The 19,672-nt window shown below is 49.8% G+C and overlaps 2 protein-coding genes and 1 long non-coding RNA gene across 3 annotated transcripts; 1 reads left to right on the top strand and 2 right to left on the bottom strand.

Moving 5' to 3' along the window:
* Positions 1-2,293: 2,293 nt before the first annotated feature.
* Positions 2,294-2,803, top strand: LOC141039246 (uncharacterized). The gene is made up of 3 exons (XR_012200174.1): positions 2,294-2,383; positions 2,468-2,677; positions 2,767-2,803. It is a non-coding gene; the product is annotated as an uncharacterized lncRNA (long non-coding RNA).
* Positions 2,804-4,670: 1,867 nt separating this feature from the next.
* Positions 4,671-14,929, bottom strand: LOC109742468 (protein NRT1/ PTR FAMILY 6.2). The gene is made up of 4 exons (XM_020301551.4): positions 14,637-14,929; positions 13,964-14,059; positions 6,667-7,879; positions 4,671-6,563 (listed from the first exon to the last, which is right to left on the bottom strand). Exons 3-4 carry the CDS (start codon positions 6,667-6,669, stop codon positions 4,818-4,820), a joined length of 1,749 nt encoding a protein of 582 aa, XP_020157140.1. The 5' UTR covers positions 6,670-7,879; positions 13,964-14,059; positions 14,637-14,929; the 3' UTR covers positions 4,671-4,817.
* Positions 14,930-15,318: 389 nt separating this feature from the next.
* On the bottom strand, positions 15,319-18,972 carry LOC109742464 (receptor-like cytoplasmic kinase 176). Its single transcript, XM_020301546.4, has 6 exons — positions 18,377-18,972; positions 16,991-17,307; positions 16,767-16,902; positions 16,535-16,677; positions 16,318-16,441; positions 15,319-16,024 (listed from the first exon to the last, which is right to left on the bottom strand). The coding sequence occupies exons 1-6, from the start codon at positions 18,432-18,434 to the stop codon at positions 15,591-15,593; spliced, it is 1,212 nt and encodes a 403-aa protein (XP_020157135.1). The 5' UTR covers positions 18,435-18,972; the 3' UTR covers positions 15,319-15,590.
* Between the last annotated feature and the right edge of the window lie 700 nt (positions 18,973-19,672).

Raw genomic sequence — 19,672 nt, 5'->3', positions numbered from 1 at the left:
AGTTGTGTTCAAGGTGTCGCCACATGGTAAGCTACCGAACCCGAATGAAGACGATTACTACAACATTAACCCCATGACATACGAGGGAGTGTTCTATCAAGAGCAACCTGATGATGATGATGTGGTTAGAAACGATGACGCTAGACCATTGGGTGATGATGATGTGGATCCAAACGACGACGAAGCACGGAATGATGGTGAGACCATTGTCAATGAAAATGACATACTTATGCTAGAAAAGTTAAACTTAGACGCTGACGACGAGGAAGAGCCTCCACCTCCGTCAGACAACGAAGCTGATATGATTGATAGTGATGATGAGACGGACCGAGAAAGAGGTTACAATAGTGATGATTCATATGGTTTCTAGCAGATGTACGTGTCAAGTCTTTTTCTATAGTTTAGGAATATGCCTTTTATGCCTTTTTATTAATGTGTTTATTATCATGCCTTTTCCTTCATTTTATTAATTTACTAATTGCTTATTCTCTTTTCAATGCAAGTTCGTGGAACATGGGCAAGGGGAAGGCCGACGGCGTGGGTTTCCTACGCAAGGTCGTTGGCCTGCCTAGTCGGAGTGGTCGAGCACGTAATCCTCCCCCCGGCTACTTGACGATGACTCCTCACAGGGAGGTCGAGGGAGAGGTGCCCCTAGAGGAGGAGGGGGCGGGGGGAGAGCCCCTAGAGGGCGAGGTGGGGGGAGAGCCACTACAGGGGGTCGCGGCCAGAAAGAGCGCACCCTCACCGACTTAGGGGTGTTGTCTTCGAGGCCATCCTCTAGTGAGGTACCCTCCTCTGGTGAGGAGGAGGAGGACGAGGCAGGCGAGGAGGAGGAGGTTCGGGATGGGGCCGAGGAGGAGGTGGAGGAGGAGGACGAGGAGGAGGAGGATGAGGAGGAGGTTGGGGAGGGGAAGGCAGGCGAGGAGGAGGGTGGTGGCGGGGATGATGGTGCTGGCGGGGAGGGGGTTGACAACAAGGGGTGGCTGCGTGGTAACGCAAAGCTACCAAAGCAGGTTCCTGCTACTAAGGAGCAGAAGTGGCTCATTGAGCCCACGGGGAAAGAGTAAGTGCCACTTTATAATAATTTCATTATTTTGCTTGTCACATGCTCATTCCGGTTGTTATTTATTTTTCTTGTCACATGCTAATAGTTCATTCTTTTGCAGCAACTGGATATATTCTAAAGGGGTCCGTATTCCCAACGGCCTCATCATCGTCTTGCTGAAGTTACACTGGCCGGGGTTGTACTGTCCGGATCCAGTCAGGCACCCGGACCATCGGGTCTTGGCCACGAGCTGGGAGCACTGGGAAGCGGCCCTCCACGCGGAGCATGGGACCCATGCCAAGGCCGTGATCACCACTTTCTGGGTGAGTTCTCTTCAGAAGCACAAGTCCATTCTAGTTTCATGAATGATTTAACTCATGGCTTCTTCCATTCTTGTTTCGTGCATGATTGTAGAAATTCTATCGAGTTCTCCCGGAGCACAGGGGCAGAGCGGACCAGATCGTGCTACGCCAATGCAAGAAGAAGGCCCACCAGATGCAGTACGAGGTGCGCTATGTGGCCATCTCGACATACTACCACGACTATCTTGGTGTGAAGATGACCAAGGAAGAAGCGCGGAGGATGGGCATTACCTTGGAGAAGGACGAGTTCTTGGCGGTAAGTATAAAAGATTTTTCATTATGCTTTCATTACCTTGTGGTACATTTCACCGTTTCGTGTTGACATGCCATTATGCTTTTATTATGTAGGTGTGTCCAAATTGGTGTTATGGAAACGACGAGTCCTGGGCGGCATTGGTGGATCTTTGGTGTGATGAGGCTGGAGCCTGGGCGGCTATGAGAGTCAAAAACAAGGCTAACCGAGGGAAGGAGGGAGTACATGCTCAGGGAAACCGAAACCACTATCTCCACAAGGCAGTTAATGTATGACTAGCTAACCCCATTAAACATTCTTCTTCTTCTATTTACCATCACTTTCTTATGTATGACTAACCTCTATTTGGTGGTGCAGGAGGAGAAACTGAAGCGGCCGCTCTCACACATGCAGGCGTGGGAGATCGCCCATACGCGGAAGGACCCCAAGCCTGGCGAGCCCAAGTACTACGGCAAGAAGACCGCGGGGAGGAAGAAGGCCTACTCCGAAGGGTATCTGGCGTTACATCCTGACACACCTGACCCCATTGCGGCGGATCTGGACGAAAGGGTGGTGGTGGGCATGGGGCCGAAGGAGCACGGTCGGGAGGCGGTTCTCGATGTTGTGATCACTCCGTCTATCTCCTACACACAGCTCCGTTGGATCGACCCGACCCTGAGCCAGCGCACGAGCACGCGCATGAGCAGTGCACCGTCACTGTCCCTCTTTCAGGAGCAGCAAACTGTAAGTATTTTCCCTTTTATCTTCATTGTTCCCTTTATTTTCCGCATTTAGTAGTTTTATGAGTCTCGTCATGTCATACTGTAGGCCTACATGGAGTACACACGCCAGGAGACCATGGCGTGGCACGACCGCCTTCATGCATACCATCAGCAGAGGGATCGCGAGATGCAGCACGCTTTTCAGGAAATGGCGGCCGGCAGGTGTCCTCAATGGCCATCAGCAGAGGGTCCTCCAGCACAACCAGTGCTGCTGACCTTTGAGGAGTTTGTGGCACAGAACGCTGGCCCCTCGCCGGTTAGTTCATCCCCAACCAATTCACCCAAAGCATGTCATGCCTTTCAACACAGTCTTATATCCCGTTAATATATCTTTTCAACATCCAGGGAACAGGTGCATCTACCGTTGGCGGTGGTCTTCGCAACACTCCTAAGACACGGAGCCCGACCACTCCAATCCACGGAGACGGAGGCGGAGGCGGACGTGGAGGCGGTCTTGGCGGTAGCGCTGCCGCTAGCAGTGACGACCTGGGCTTCGGCGGTCTTGGCGGTGACGACCTCCGCGGTGCTCGACGTCCTGGCGCTTAAGCCTTTCTCGATGCTATGATACTTGTATGCTTGTTCTCGATGCTATGATACTTGTATGCTTGTGATGTTTCTTATCTTATTGTTGTTTGTGAGATTCTTATATGCTTTGTGGTGATGATACTTATATGTGTGATGCTTTGCGATGCTTCTTAGCGATGCCAATTTGTTGTGTGATGCTGTGTATATGCTGTTTGTTATATATGCTGTTTGTTATATATTCAAATGAATTGAGCTGAAAAGAAACAGAAAAAAAGAAAAAAACTGGACAGAATCTATGCCGACGGCCTGGCCGTCGGCATAGGCCTGGCGTGAGCTCCCAGTGGCTGACACGTGGCACGTCTATGCCGACGGCCTAGCCGTCGGCTTAGTTTGGCCGTCGGCATAGGCCTGGCGTGAGCTCCCAGTGGCCGACACGTGGCACGTCTATGCCGACGGCCTAGCCGTCGGCTTAGTTTGAAACTAAGCCGACGGCTAGGCCGTCGGCATAGACCTGCCCCAGGAGCGCCCAGTTTCTGACACGTGGCGTGTCTATGCCGTCGGCATAATTTCAAACTAAGCCGACGGCAAGGCCGTCGGCATAGACACGCCCATGCTGAACGGCGTCTCGCCATGTGGCGAGAAGCCATTGGGCAGCACTTGACGGCGGCCGCCGTTAGGCGATGACGTTGCCGACGGCTAGGGCCGTCGGCATAGATGTACGGCCACCGTCGGGATAGGGTCTATGCCGACGGTCATCCTGGCTACGCCGACGGATATCTTGCCGACGGCCCTATGCCGACGGGGGCCGTCGGCATAGGCCTGACCCGACAGCTAGTCATGGCTATGCCGACGGCCCTGGCCATCGGCATAGGGTGCGATTCCGGTAGTGACTATTTAAAAATACATTATTTTATGTATGCTGTCATATGTGTGTATATAGATGCTACACTCATAAACATCTTATGTTGTTGCTTGCCCATCTAATTTATTGTATTCATTGCTACATATTCACTGAAATTTGATAGTCCTATACTCTAGCTCATTACTGCAGCTTATATACATGTTGATCGTGCACATGTTGTTTAAGTCAAGTTGCATTCTTAGGAGCTACTAAGATGATGTATTATGCACTTGTAACGCTATCACAACACCAAGTTACTTAATTTGGATCCTAGAGTAACTCACGGGTACCCATATGTAGGCAACCAGGAAGGACAATTTACCGTTAAGATTGTTCACAATCGGCAATTTGCAGCTGAGATTGTCCACAATCCACAGTTGCTCATGGATATGAAACCCGACTCTACGCCAGGATTGGATGGGTCACTGGTCACCGTCTTTCAAAAGTTTTGGAAGATATCAAGTTGGTGATCATGCCAATGTTCTAGGATATGTTTCGTCTTAACTTCAGTGTGATAACCATGATCCTCAAGATGGTAGGGGGCAATATAAAACGGTAGTGATAACTAGTGAATGCCAGTTGGGAGAGGGATGGCATGCCAACATTTTTCTGTGGCAACTTTATCAAGTAGGAGATGGCAAATCCTGTCGTCTTAACTTCAGTGTGATAACCATGATCCTCAGGATGTGTTTGAAGAAACAGACAACGCCATACAACTAAACTGAAATGACCAACCGTTCGTCAGATATTGCGGTCCTATAATAAAACGGAAAGAAAAACATATCTCACTCTTTCCACGGTCCAGAAACATTGGAGAAGCTTCTTAGTAATTTTCTTCTTATTTTCAATGATAAACTGAAATGAACAAGTTTTACACATACGGACGTACATGGAAGCTGCATGCATGGACACCCAGACCGGATGGATCTATATGCACATTCAGTAATGAACGATCGGTAGCGTGCACCAGCTAGCATTTCTCGTCGGCCGCTGCCGCATGATGCGGTTGCTCCGCCTTGCTGCTGGCGGCCGGCGTGGCCCACATGGCGCATAGAAGGTACGCGGCCAGGTTGATGGCACCGAGCACGGCAAGGAGCCAGTAGAAGTAATCGAGGCGGCTGTGATTGATGGTGTCACCGAGCCACGTGGTGGCGCCCCTAACCAGAGAGACGAGGGCGCTGCTAAGGAAGAAGCCGAGGGAGAGCGTGGTGAGGAAGAGGCCGGTGCTCATGGTCTTCATGCTCTTGGGCGATCGCGTGATGAAGAAGTCCAGCTGCCCCGTGTAGATGAACGCCTCGCCTGCGCCCACCAGCAGGAACTGTGGAATCAGCATGAACACGCTGATCGGCAGCGCGGTCCCATTCGTGGCCGTGGAGGCGACGGTGAGACGCTTCTTCTCGCAGATGGCGGCAGCGACCATGCCGATGATGGACAGGACCAGGCCGATGCCGATCTTCTCTAGGTTGGTGAACCCTGGCCGGCCAGTGAGGTTTCGGCATAGCGGGATGAAGACGCGGTCATAGACGGCGAGGGTCAGCATTATGGCGCCAACGAAGAAGACGGTGAGCGACGCGGCTGGGATCTCGAAGCCGCCGATGCGCCGGTCCATGGTGGTCGCCTGCTCCACCGAGAAGGTGATCATCTGCGCGTAGATGGTCCAGAACAAGATCGTCGTCGCCCACACAGGCATCAGCCTCACCACCATCTTCACCTCCTCCACACGGGACACAGAACACAGCTTCCACGGGTTCGGTGCCGGCCGCCCGTCCGGCCCCACCTCGTTGTCCTCCTCACCGGCCATCACGGCCGCACTGTCCAAGCACCGGAACTGGTCGGTGTGATGGATCCTCGCGTGCTCGGGGCGGTCCTCATAGAGCGTGGCGGCGGTGAGCGGCTGCTTGAGGCCGCGCTTCCGTGCGGCAGCGACGAGGACCTGGAGAATGTGCACGACCGGGCTCCCGGAGCTCCGTTTATAGCGGTACCTCTTGGTGCCCGAGAGGAAGACCGCGATGGCCACGAGCATGGCGCCAGAGCAGAGGCCATAGGCCCAGCTCCGGCCGACATGGTCCTGGATGTAGACGAGGACCGTAACGGCGAGAAGTGTGCCTAGGCTGATGATGAAGAAGAAACGGTCGAAGAAGCATCCCATGGCGGCGCGCTCGCGGTCATCGTGCTCGTCGAACTGGTCGGTGCCGAAGCCGGAGACGCTGGACTTGAGCCCGCCGGTGCCGAGCGCGATGAGGTAGAGGCACACATACAGCACACCCATCTGCAGGCCCGTGGCCTCCTCGCACGGCGCTGCGCCCCCGCATGGTGGCGGGCGGAGATGGCGCACGGTGGTGGACACCGCGAGGAGTCCGGTGCCGAGGGCCTGGACAAGCGCGAAGATGGCGATGGTGAGGTAGCGGCCGAGGAAGGCGTCGGCGAGGAAGCCGCCGAGGAAGCAAAGGAGGAAGGAGGTGCCCATGAAGTCGGTGACGACGTTGGCGGACGCGGCGCCGGGCAGGTGCATGGTGTCCGTGAGGTACGTCACCAGGTTCACGGCGATGCCCATGGTGGCCAGCCGCTCGCATAGCTCGATCCCGACCACGGATGCCGCTCCCAGCCAGCTGCCGGTGCTGGACCTGTTGGCCGGGCAACCCCGGTAGTCGACCGCATCCTGAACTAGGTTGCCGTCGTCGCTCCACGATGACCTCTCAATCTCCATTTTTCCTCCCTGCACCACACCACACCACACGTACAAACACACAGTTAATGAGACACATTTAACATGCAAGAACATGCACAGATTAGTACATTTCCCGGTCTCAATCACGAACCATTTGTGCTAGCTTGAGGACGAACGAAGACGACGATGGATGGATCGATCCTTGAGGAGAATATACCAGTGGAAGAAGAAGACGACTGCTAGTGCTGGCTAGTTCTTGCTTGCTGGATCGACGACCTCGCAATGTCCCATTTATAGGCGGGAGGAGGTGTACATGCTACACGATCACAAGTGATGGAGAGGGACGTGCACTACAAGCCTGGAGCTTTCTCTCCATCTCTCGTGGTGGCGGCAGGGCAGCCAATGGTGGTCACACACAATAATGTATATCTCAGTATTATTATAGTATTCAGGTGTTAGCTAGATGGTCACAGGAGGAGAACTGCTGATCCCTGAGACGTGGAAACTAAGGGAAGTGAACTGAGATGAGAAGAGGGAGTTCAGCTTGCAACGAATGTTCTAGGAGCTTCAACAGCATCTGCAGTGGGGCCCCTCCTTCCCACTAACGATCGCAATAATGCAGATAAGATTAGCTAGCAACGGAGGAGAAAGAGAGGGGACTTGCAAAGGCACCTACCTCCACCTGAGTGTGAAGATCAGGATTAGGGACAAAGCAAAGGATCATGGTGTTGATCTGTCCACCTTTTTTATTTTTCACATGCTAATTCTTCGGACTTGTATATGTCCACTCGGTGCGAAATTGGTTGGTAATGTAATGTCCTTGGTTTGGTTGTCGCTCGACTTAGTTTTAAACATACCAAAACTTTGGGACACATAAAATACAAGGAACCCATTGCGTAAGGCCTGTTTGGCTCAAAACATTTATAAGACGCATAAATAAGAACGTAAAAAAAATTATTAGCATGTTGTATTGTGAATAGCAGCTAGTACTGTTCACTTATGTATTTTCTTTCTCGCGAAGGTCACATATAGTCATATTTTAGGTGAAATTTACAGGTGCACAATACAACATAACCTATATATGTCCATGATTTTTTTTCAGATTTTTCTGAAAACACACAAGAGCCACATGCAATATGAGGTAAAATTTGCGTATGGAGCAATGAGTTAATGATACTCACCCTTAATATCAATGATCCTCTAGCCATATATCAACCAATCGGTTCTTTTGGAGGGAGAGAGATCCCCCACCATGCATGAGAAAAGTAGCCTCCCTTTGCATCTCCTCCTCTAGTTTGCACCCCTACCACCTTCTGCACAAGCCTAACCCTTCTTTTCCTCCTTACACCTGGTCCTCTATTTTCCTGTGCATATAGTACAGGCCCATGTGTAAATACATATGCATATGGGCAGAACTATTTCAACTTTTATATTCATGCAAAAAGGATCGATTGGCCAGTATCTTTTCTTGTCAAAACTAAATAAAAAAGTAGCTAGGGAATCTTTCCCTTCTGATGCTGACAAGTTGTCAAATTCAAGCCCTTCAATACAGACACTAAATCCTAACCGTCCATCACTGACATGGTATCATAGATTCCTAAATAGTCATATATATAGCCTCATAGGCTTGACCAAAAGCTTAAATCGATGAAGAAAATGTTGGCAATAAACGTACTGGGAGTTCAATACTCCTGGTGAGCATTGCCCACATGGGAAATATGGGGGAGAATCTCCATTAACTTTTTAGCGTGAACCAGTTCACTAAAATGTTAAATTGTTGACAAAATTCTCTAGATCATACAATTATTGGCACAGACATTCATGTGGCGGGTGGCTGTGGCGGCCTCATACCCGGCAGGCGTCCTGGTTGAGGAGCACGCCGGACTGGTGGGTGCCCATACCCGGCAGGCGTCCTGGTTGGGACCTCAGGTCTTAGATGTTAGGTTTGGCTGCGAGGTCTGTTTGGTATTAGGCTCAGACCATCAGCGCCCCTTCATCAGTTAGATAGGAGTAGCGACAGAGGTTGCGAAGATGGTGGCTTTGGTCTTACTGCTGTACGATTTTGTAAGGTCTTGTGTTAATAATTAATAAATTGGCCATATGCATCGTCCAGATGCAGAGGCCGGGGGTATTCCTCCTTTTCTAAAAAAAAAAGACATTCATGCTCGTTTCTCTGAAATCATATATCGGTAATAATATATGCACATATGCATTAGCTTTTTTTTCAAAGCCTACTAGTATATGATTTGATTCTCTGATATAAACAGTAATGCCTAACATTAAAAAGTTGCCATCAAGGACGTGTTTATCGCACAATATTGCGGATGCACAAGTTAGTGGAAGCAGGCGCCACTTGGTGGCCGTTATGTACTTGTCGGTAGCTACCTACCTACCTACCTATCTATATGTATATAGGATGCAAATCATGTGAAGACCCATGAACAGTTGCACCGATCCGGTCTATATTTGCATACCTTCTTGTTTCCAAAAACAATATGATGGGCCTATTATGTGATTTGGACCTGACTTAATAATTCATTTAAATGCAGAAGCTCGGACAAGATATATGGGAGCCAGGAATATAACTGTTGAAACCATAGGTTGTGATCATGAACACGTGTATTAGTTAGGCCAATGAAGATGCATGCGTATGGTAGGGGGTGGGGGCATATATCAATTGATCTGGTTAAGTCCTTTTCCCTGTCAGTAGTCAGCACTCCGGCCGGGAGCTTGGAACCCAGTTGACCTATCTCATCTCACCACTTGCCTGCCATACAGGATGAGACTAGCTAGTAAAGGAACATGGCAACGGCATGAGCAGAATCAGAACAGGAGATTGGAAAGTTCAGTTTCTGGTGCTCCATTCGGCTAGTAAAGGGAAGCATTAGTGATCTAAAGAAAGCAAGCTCGTTCCAGCTGGTCCCAAGTACCTCCGTAAAGTCATATTGTGAGCCATCGCTTGGGCTGATTGCATTATTGACAGACGAACTACCATGTGGTATATTCTTTCAGTCTCCTTCACAGCAACTTTGAGCATTTCCCCGCCAAACAAAGGGACAGCTAATTTGAGCTTTTATCAGATCAATGGCACCTTTAGTTGACAACTCCAAATGACTAGTCACAACTGCCAGATGAGCGTGCAGTGAACTTGCTCTGGGAGACTTCTCAGTACTCGAAGAGTGGGGAGAAAAGGTAAGTGCATGTGGATAGATGGCACCTCCTTGTCAGGATCAGATCAGATCATTCTGAGAGCAAATCACCAAAAGCTATGGTGGTAGAGGCTCATTGGGTCAGAACAAAAGAAAAGAGATATATTTGCACATATTTGACATGCATATGCTTGTAGTTGACATCTGTGTATGCATATGATTGACTCTATCTGATTATTCCACTGGGCCCAGCAGCTGCTACACACTCTTCTTGCTTCCGCATCATCTGGTGATTGTCTGGCTGGTGTAGATGTATGTGCTGGCCAATTGTGGGGCAAGAGTTATCTCTTATCTACACACACACACACACTAAACTTAATTATGTTATGTATGACCCAGCTGAGCATTAGGTGTTGGTAGCTGAGATGGGGGGAAAGTAGAGGGATAAGGCAGGAGCAGCATGGTGCTCCTGCATGCCTCTGCTGCTCGGTTCCCCTCCTTTTCAGATGGAAATTGTAATCTCGAGCTTATCAGATGCATACACACCATGTGCGAGATAGATCATGAGATCCATTCGATGTATGTACCTGAGGCTCCTGTGCATTGACGTGTCCGTGCCCCACTGGACCATACCTACCAACATATTTGTCCTGCATGCCTATGGTCACTGCTGGTATTTATCCATCAGGGCCATAAGACTCGAAGGTGATTTTAATGGTAAATCAAGGGTTGTCAATGGGAAGAGACTTAAATATCATATTGCTGGTGATCCAGTATGAGTGGAAGTAAATGTGTTGCACTTGATCATCCTAAGGAATATTCTATCTATCTATTACTCCCTCCGTCCCAAAATATAAGAACGTTTTTGACACTAGTGTAGTGTCAAAAACGTTTTTATATTACGGGACGGAGGGAGTATATACTAAAAGCATAATACGGGGCTCCTTTCGAGGCATCACGTTGACACGCATCATTATATTTCAATGATTGGATCTATAATTTAATGGTAACGATTTATCCAGAATCACAGGCAGTTTGGTTTGTGATTACGTTCCAAACACTGGTGCAAAATGGTACTATTAAGCACCACGCCTCCACCTATCGCACACCTTAGCATTGTGATGCAGGTTATCACACACGTTACAAAAATCAAATTAGGTGCCTGAGAGTCAAATGTGCGCGATGGCTGATCCATCGGGCATGATTTTGAAAAGAGTCATGTGCGATAACGGGCACACAGTTAGGTTGTCCATCCTATGTGTGATAACTCATGATAGCGCAAACGATTACATCACCACAATAGTGCGGGCTACATGGCACACGATCAAAATCAATGAATTGTGTGCCATGATGGGGAAACAACGCACTCGTTACAAAACAGGGCCACCATGTGTGAAGTGCCGCACATGGTTGGCTCCATCCAAATCGTGTGCGATAACTCATGATAGCGCATACGATTGTGTTGGGATTATTATATACTCTACTAGGCACACTATTGTGCTAAAGTAATTGTGTGCGATGAAAGGAAACATCACATACATTTGGTTGTGGAGCATCGTGTGTAAAGCATTATGGATTACACACTAATTACGAACAGATGACTAGATTTCATAGTCTTGCAAGTCCAGACCAAACTAGAGTTCAATTCTGCTAAGAACATATATATAGAGCAAGTCCAGACCAAACTAGAGTTCAATCATACTATAGTAGCTTTAGAACCTTATGGTACTAGCATTAGTGTTGCTAGTATGACCGTCATGAACAAGTTCAACATTATTTGCCACCCGCCGCTCATATGGCAGCTGCACCACAATCCCAGTAACATAGTTACACATCCTTCAAGGGCGCCTTGATCTTCAGATCCCTCATTAGTAGCCCCCTTGCACCTCCGCGTCCTCGGGCGGGACGCCGCGAGACTTGTTGTCTGCCTGATCCTTCTGTGGTGCTCCGTCCAATGGTAGCATCCTAACTCCCCCCCCCCCCCCCCCCATGACGCACGGTCTTTTGGGAGGTTCTCGAGACACCTCGTGCTATTAGTGGGTTCGGTTCAGTTCCGCGAATAAAGTGTATTGATGGCATCAGCAGGACCGAGGGTCACTGACATGTCTTGTCACATCAAAGCTTTGACTGGCCGCATCGTGACGCCTGACGACGCCTCGGGTATGGAACTCTTTCGACCTCCCCCTGCTTTATTTAAGGGGGGTCGCGAAGAAGCGGTAGGGTCCATCACATCTCTTCCCCAACTTCCCCCATAGGAGTTTGCATCTCCTTCGCCGCGTCCACCGCACTCAAGTGCCACCGCCATGCATTTCCACGGCTCACCTCGAGCTCTCATGGAGCCATCTTCCCCTTTGTCCCCGATCCTCACACCGGGAGTTCCATCAGTAATGGTTATCCCCACATCGGCCTCGCCAGCGGCCGAATCGAGGGGGCAGCCGGACACAATCATTCTGCATTCTAAGCTCAAGGCAGGGGCGACATTAGATGCGGCACGTGGGCCGATGCCCGGCGTTGAACTTTCCGACGCCGGGGAGGAGAAGAAGTTGCGGAGGAGGACGTCGTGGATGGGGAAGAGTCCTCTGAAACGGCGAGGGCTCCATAGGTGACCTCCAGCAAGGAGAGAGGGGCGAGGGAGCCCGTCATTTGGAGACGCTCCTCCTTCTCCCTCGACGAGATGGACAGGTTGCAAGGTTTGGCTGTCTTCCCCCAAGATCTTCAGTGGCGTTAACCCGAGAAAGGAGAGTACCCCACAACCTTTAGAGGGCGTGGGTGATGATCTTTAGCCCCCTTTTCAAGAGGGGATTCTCTCTCACGGTCCACCCCTTCCTTCGTGGGTTGCTCCAGTATTATGAGCTGGAGATCCACAACCTGAATCCCAACAGGGTCCTTCAAGTGATCGAGTTCATCGCGTTCTATGAAGGCTTCTTGGGGGTCAAGCCCGACTTTGCTTTTATGGAAAGCTCTATTTTTCACTAAGCTTTACTTCTCCAAGGAAGAGCTCTCTCAAGTCAGATGCCCTTGCTTCACCAGGAGGAGCATCAAGGGGGCGCCGCAGATCACCGCCCCTTCCTTAAACATGGGTTGGCACAACCTACGGTTCTACTGCGCCAATGCAGGCCCTGATGGCGTGATGGCGTTCATCACTAGGGAGCCATCAACCTAGGAGGAGATCCTTTCTCAGGTGGACCTAAAAGCGGCCCGGGCTCTAGAGCCTCTCATCTCGGCCTTGGTGAGCAAAGGGCTCTTGGGAAGGGGGGTCATGGATGAGTCATCATGAGTCGAATCTAGCCCGCGCACTTGAGATGTCAACCCTTGTGGGCACTGACCACCTTGGGTGACATCCCATGGTACCTCGGTAAGGAGGTGCTAAGCAGGGCTCACAGCCTTGCGAATCATGTCAAAGGTGCGCCAGACCAGCAACCGTGAGCCGCCTATGATGGCACGTGCCTTCCTACTATGGGCTTGTGCCGGCTTTCTGTCTTCCACGTGCGCTAACTCTTTCCTCCCGTTGGTTGCTTGTTTTATGTTCCTTACTTCCTTTGCATCTCAGCTTTCCATTTCCTGGCAGTTGGGAGGCTTGCTAGTCAATCATGTACGTGAGCGCCTCCGGGACAAGGGGCCCTCAGTACTCTATCAGTGTGTCCTCCGAGGAGCCGATGACAGGGAACGTGGGCCCCTCCTCTGAGGCGAGAACGGCTGAGATCTCGTGCCCGGGCTCCCTTTTTCGTGCTCAACAGCTGAAAATTCCTTCCCTCAAGGGAAAAGCCGCAACCGCTCCGGAGAAGACAAAGGCCGTCGAAAGGTCCCTAAAGAGAAGAGGTCTGACTCATCCCTGGTTTGGACGGCTCATACGATGTCCACTAGAACAGAAATGTGCGCGTTGCCGCGCCCATCTGTCTTAAGGGTAGAAGTTTAAATTATTAGAGAAAATTAGAATGATAGAAGTATTTGGTAATTTCAAGGGGGAAATTATAACACCTTGAAGTTGCTGGTGGGGCATATGTGAGTAGATTGTGGGTGAGAGTGAGATATACAATGTATGCCCAATGCTTCTCCTATTCTGATTTGGATTGTTTGACTATTCTATTATTTTCTCCTATCTCTTATCTAATCACATGTTCCTCGACTTATTATTCTGTAGCGTCTCTAATCAGATGATATGGCATGCAGGCGTTTGTGCAAGGTCTCTGGCACCAAGCACCTGGTGTCAATTTTTATTAAGTTGTTTGAGTGCTATTTTATACGATTGTAACAAACCAAGAACGAAGAAGACAGTAATTACACTAAGCTTGAACATACCACTGGAATATATATTTTTTCTGAATGACTGAGCATCGGCATTTCCATCCTTGCAAAACAAAGCAAAGCCTGCTCTTCAGAGTACTCTCCGTTCACCTAATAATATGGATACCATCATCAAGATTAATATGATACTCTCCGTTCACCTTATAATATGAATACCATCATCGATATTTCATTGTTCCATTCAAGGCATATAAATGCCCGACTGAGGATGCAATGTACAGGTGGTGCATAAAACAAAATTGTAGGATCCATGAAGCTGACAGATGGTGTTTACTCTCAGTAACTATATCATGAGGAAACACAATTGAGAATCTCTCCATTGCATTAGTGCCTGCAATAATAGTAATATAAATAATGGCGGAGGCTAACATTGTCCAGAAGGATGTTTTCATATGGTTTTGCAATTAGTATAGCTCATCATCAAGACATTCAGATTGCGATAGCCTGTCCGTTTGTTATGGTGAGTGTTAACCTGGTCGGACGCCAGAATACTATTTACAGTAGCTGATTACCTCGGTGAAGAGCACATGTCAAATTTTACCATCCAACAGGAACATAGAAGGTGAAATCTATCCATCAGCTTTGCTAGTCAGTTAATTTAGTACAGCAGTCTGAAATCTATCTATCAAAGTATAGTACTATTTTACTGAAGAATAAAAACGCGCACCTAAAGGAACGGGAGGAGGAGCCGGGGCTGATCTTGGCGCCCCAGCGATCGCCCGCGGATCGGAGGAGCCTGACGGCGGCGGGGATCGGCGCTCGGCCGGGATTGCAGGCTGAGGATGAGGAGGAGCGGCTCGCGGCGTGAGGGGCTCGATTTGGCGCGGCGGAGCCATCCACCGGCGCCGGCGTCGGCCGAGGAGGAGGAGCGGCACTTGGGCCGGAGGGGAGCGCGGGCGAGCTCTGTTTTGGCGGCTGAGCTGCGTGCTCTGCCTTGGGCCGCCGCCGTACACTTGCCCAGACAATAATTTGGCTGAAACCCCTAAAAAAACAAGGATAATTTGGCTGAACCCACCAAGTAAATAAAAAAGATCAACGTGGCCAACTGTTTAAAATTACAGAAGGTGATTTCCCCAACTTTCTCTGGAACATATACTAGTACTTATGATATGAACAAAATGGTCAACATCCCTAAGGCAAAGAAGAACAGTTGACCCATGGAAGTCATGGCCTGCTCTGCTAAAACACTAATATAATTGTTCATTCACATTTGACAAATGAAGTGACAACTATGTACTTACACAATACTCCTCTAAAGAAATATAAGAGCGTTTAGATCACTTACACTGTTCATCTTCATATTTTAAGGGTTTGGTTTAACAGGGTGCATGCATCTAAATCAGATGATGTAAACAAAACCTCTGGACCTCATAAATCAGACCAAAGCATCCAAGCATTGACAAAAAGAGCTACATACAGACTAGCTACAACCGGATAGATACAAGCTGTACACACCAACACTAGAAGCTGCAAAGATACATCCCTACAACACAGGCACAAAACATTCACAAATCCGCTGCCTCTTCGCAGATCGCCACTCTAAAACCCTATTATACCATACATACATTACACCTCAACGCATCTCTCTAGTAGATTATGCTGTGTGATCCCACTCGACCGGTCAAACCGGTCTCGGTGAGGCGGGCTTCTTGTTGTTCCCCTTGGTCGACGACAATCTCGAGCCGTTCAGGCCCCGGTTGCTGCTCGGCTTTCTCTGCAGCTGCGGGCGAGGGCTGTTCCCTCCCTCCTTGGCGTCGTGGAGCTGCTCCAGCGCCACGACGACCTGCTCCATGCTCGGCCTGTTCCTCGAGTCCACCGAGAGGCACTGCAGCGCCAGCGACGCGGCCTTCTGGGCCTTGGCGAGGGAGTACTGCCCGCCCAGCCGGGGGTCCAGGACACGGAAGATGCGCCGCTTGCTCGTCAGGTACGGCCGCGCCCACTCCACCAGGTTGTGCTCGCCGGTCGGCCGGTTCTTGTCCACCGCGCGCCGCCCCGAAAGCATCTCCAGCAGGACCACGCCGAAGCTGTACACGTCGCTCTTCGTGGTCAGGTGGCCTGATAATGGAAATGTTGTAGCAGGAAAATTAATTTTAAGTTCGGCATGATGGTTGATGACGCAACCGGGGTGACAATGCAATCGCGATTCAGGTAGGTGTGTTTAGATTTTCAGCAAGATATTTGGGCACATGAGAATTAAAAAGTTGTAGCCGAAAAATTAGTTAAGTTTGGCATCTTGGTCGATGACGCAACCAGACTGACAACGCAATCATGATTCAGGTAGGCGTGGTTAGATTTTCAGCAAGATATTTGTGCAGCTGAGGATTCTGAAAGTGGAATAACCAACCTACCTGTTGCAAGGTATTCTGGTGCAGCATACCCATATGTCCCCATCACCCTTGTGGACACATGGCTCTTGTCACCGGTCGGTCCGTCCTTCGCCAGGCCGAAATCTGAGAGCTTCGCGTCATAGTTCTGAAGAAGAAATTGCGTGACTGTCAGATCAACCGATAGAGATATTTTGCGGACACAAAGGAAAAGATCCTTCAAGGCTGTGGACATATCTACCGCATCTAGGAGGATATTAGAGGTTTTGAAATCGCGGTAGATGACTTTGGCCTTGTCACTGTGGAGAAACGCGAGCCCTTTTGCTGCTCCATGGGCAATTTTCATCCGAAGGTTCCAGGAGAGCGGCTGGAAATGTGTACTCCCTGAATGTTGGAACACTTTTAGCATCATTGCTTCAAAACTGTAGAATTAACACCCAGCAGATAGGGAAAGTAAAAGGCCAGGCACTTACTCCTAAAGAGATGATTCTCCAAACTCCCACGAGGCATGAACTCGTAGACGAGAAGCCGCTGTTCGTCTTCGACACAGTACCCAACGAGCTTTACAAGATTCGGGTGTGATAGTTGTCCGAGGTAATTCACTTCAGCCTGCGCCCAAAGGAAGAGCATGTCAGACACAATGCAAAACTGAAAGAAGCTAGAAATCCCATTTCCAACAGGCAAAATTGTCACTAACCAGCCATTCCCTATGGCCCTGATAGCTTTCCTGATTAAGCTTCTTCACAGCAATGACCATCCCGGTGCCAGGCTTGGTTGGGGTGAGGGTCTTCTCATCGATCCACCCCTTGAAGACTGACCCGAACCCTCCCTCTCCTAGCACACTGTCTGGCCGGAAGTTTCTCGTGGCGGTCCTCAGCTCATTGAAAGAGAAGGCCTTGACATTCGCTGACTCCAGAATCTCCCCCTCGCTCCGTGGCACTGACGCCGCGGAGGCATAGCTGCTGGAGCTGCTCAAGGCCGCCCCATTCCTACTAGCATACTTGGAATTTGTCCCTGATCATTATAGGATGATGGTTCAGACTTTCAGAGATTATTCACTCACATTTTAGCATAAATAAGTTGATGTCCCTTATCATTTATCTTATCTGCCTAACATTGAACAGAAAATAGGTTCATCATGGATAAGTTAGGTCGAACTAAATATGCATTTCGCTCTTTAGTTTCGCTTAGGAAAGGAAAACTGAACATCCAAAACAGGACAGTCAATAACTTTGAAGGAAAGCACGTGGATTTAGCCAAAAGTAGCATCAAAATTTGAGCTTTCCTCTATGTCTTATTTGAACTGGGCACTCAGAAAAATCAGAGGAAAAGTCAGATAAAGTTAAGTGAAGCATTTTACATCGGAAGCTTCCTCTCCCCTAGGCCCAGAACGGAAAGGCATGATTCCTTACACATGAAGCAGGTCAAGAGGAAGAGTCCAAGCTCACGACAGATTTTCCATAGGAGGGACTGAATTTTCCTGGGTGGCAAATTAAGTTTGTGCTGGACTGAATTTAGTGACTCGCCAATCTTGACTCTTGAGCCGATTAAACGGAACGAAATCAGCATAACCCAGCTTTAGTTTTAGTTCCCGCAAAGAGTGAGGAGACGCAAAGTACTAGAGAGTTAACACAGACCAGTGATTTGTTGAGTTTTCTGAAGGAGGATGATTCCTTACACATGAAGTAATTTGTTAAGTTTCTACTTGATATTTGGTAGGAACCAGATTAAGTTAACTGAACCTAGTGTTTGCCCCATGTTGAACCAGTTGGATTGGACCGAAACCGGCATAAGCTAGGACTCGTTTCGGGAAGGAGAGAAGAGATGCAGAGCACGAAGTCAGCACAAACCAAACCACCAGATTAGAGAGAGAGAGAGAGAGAGAGAGAGAGAGAGAGAGAGAGAGAGAGAGAGAGAGAGAGAAATGGTTTGCTGAGCCCTTGTTTTTCATTCAGGATTTGTTTGTTCGACCCTCTGGGCACAGATTAGTTATGAACTACTAGTGGTACTGCTAGTATAGTAGTGGTAAAAAGATTTGTAAAATAGCATGAGGAGGCGGAGGGAGGAAGACGCAGGAACGCACCTGAAGGGGAGGAGGAGGAGCTGTCGGAGCTGATCTTGGCGCCCCAGCAGTTCCCCATGGCGACTCACTCGCCGGACCGGCCCCCGAATCGAGCCGCCGGAGATGAACCGGCCAATCAACTTTCAGAGCAGAGCAAGAAAGAGAGAGAGAAAGAAGAGAGAGAAAGAAGAGAGAGAGCAGAGCAAGAAAGAGAGAGAGAGAAAAAGAGAGGGGGGAATCGGAACTCCTCCGGGAGAGGAGGCCGGCGGTGGAAAGAAAGTATATCTGCCTTTGCGTGCGTCCCCCTCCGCCCCTCCTTTTCCCCGTGCGCTGGCTACCCGGCCGGCCCCCTCCTCAACTTTCTCCACCACCGCCACCGCCACCGAGCGAGCGGGGGAAAGGCAGAAAGCGAGCGAGCGGGCGATGGGAGGGAGGAAGGGGAACCCGATACACTACCACTAGCACGGGTGGTGGGGCAGGCGGGCGGGCGGGCGGAGGCGGGGCCTGCTTCTAGAAGGAGGGGGAGGGAGCCATTGATGGGGGGCGAAAAGGCGAGGGAAAGGGAGGGGCGGAGTGGTGGTTGGGGTTGGGGTTGGCCTCGCCAGCCGCCTCTGCTCGCGGGCGTCGACACGAGGGCGCGCTGACGTGCGTTCTATTTTTTTCGGCTTGGTCTGGCTGCGTGGAGTCCAGAGGGGCACGCACGGGCGCGGGCACCTGGCCAGCCGGCCGAGCTTATCGGCGGGGCATGTTTAGTTGTGTACATTATTTGTGCAATGCATCAGTGGCTTAGTTGGGCCTAGCTGAGCAGATGCTAGCTGAAAACCATGTTATGCATGTTGTTTAGTTGCCTGAATGTTGTCTGCATGCATGATAGCACCAATTCACCTGGCTGTGTGGAGTCTAGATGGGCACGGGACAGCCAATCTAGCTTATCATCAATGGGACAAAAAACTGAATATGTGAACTAATAGCCACGCCTCAATGGAAGACCCCTGATGTGAACTATGCTAAATTGAATGTTGATGGTGCTTTTCTGAAGGGGGATGGTACAGCCGGGACTGGGATGATTTTGCGTGATCATGAAGGCGCAGTCATCTTCGCCGCCGCGACGCGGATGCTCTTCAATTGTGGGGGCCCTCTAGAAGTGGAGATGGCAGCTATGGACGAGGGGCTTCGGCTTGCTCTCCATTGGTCCAGCTTGCCGTTGGTTGTTGAAACGGACTGCGTCGAATTGTTGAAGATGGTGCAATCTAAAGATATGGAGCGATCGAGGTATGCGAACCAGATTAATGAGATCAAAAGGATTCTGACTCATGA

The sequence above is a fragment of the Aegilops tauschii genome, chromosome 1 (genome assembly GCF_002575655.3).
Source record: "Aegilops tauschii subsp. strangulata cultivar AL8/78 chromosome 1, Aet v6.0, whole genome shotgun sequence".
Lineage (NCBI taxonomy): Eukaryota > Viridiplantae > Streptophyta > Magnoliopsida > Poales > Poaceae > Aegilops > Aegilops tauschii.
This window is presented reverse-complemented; position numbering and strand designations above follow the sequence as displayed.

What these genes read in the sequence shown, in the direction of transcription:
- LOC109742464 (XM_020301546.4), bottom strand. Translation starts at nt 18,434, where the DNA reads ATGGGGAACTGCTGGGGCGCCAAGATCAGCTCCGACAGCTCCTCCTCC. An exon ending in CTCCTCCTCCTCCCCTTCAG is followed by an intron (nt 17,308 to 18,376) that starts GTGCGTTCCTGC and finishes TATAATGATCAG; the next exon opens with GGACAAATTCCAAGTATGCT. An exon ending in CTAATATCCTCCTAGATGCG is followed by an intron (nt 16,442 to 16,534) that starts GTAGATATGTCC and finishes TTTCTTCTTCAG; the next exon opens with AACTATGACGCGAAGCTCTC.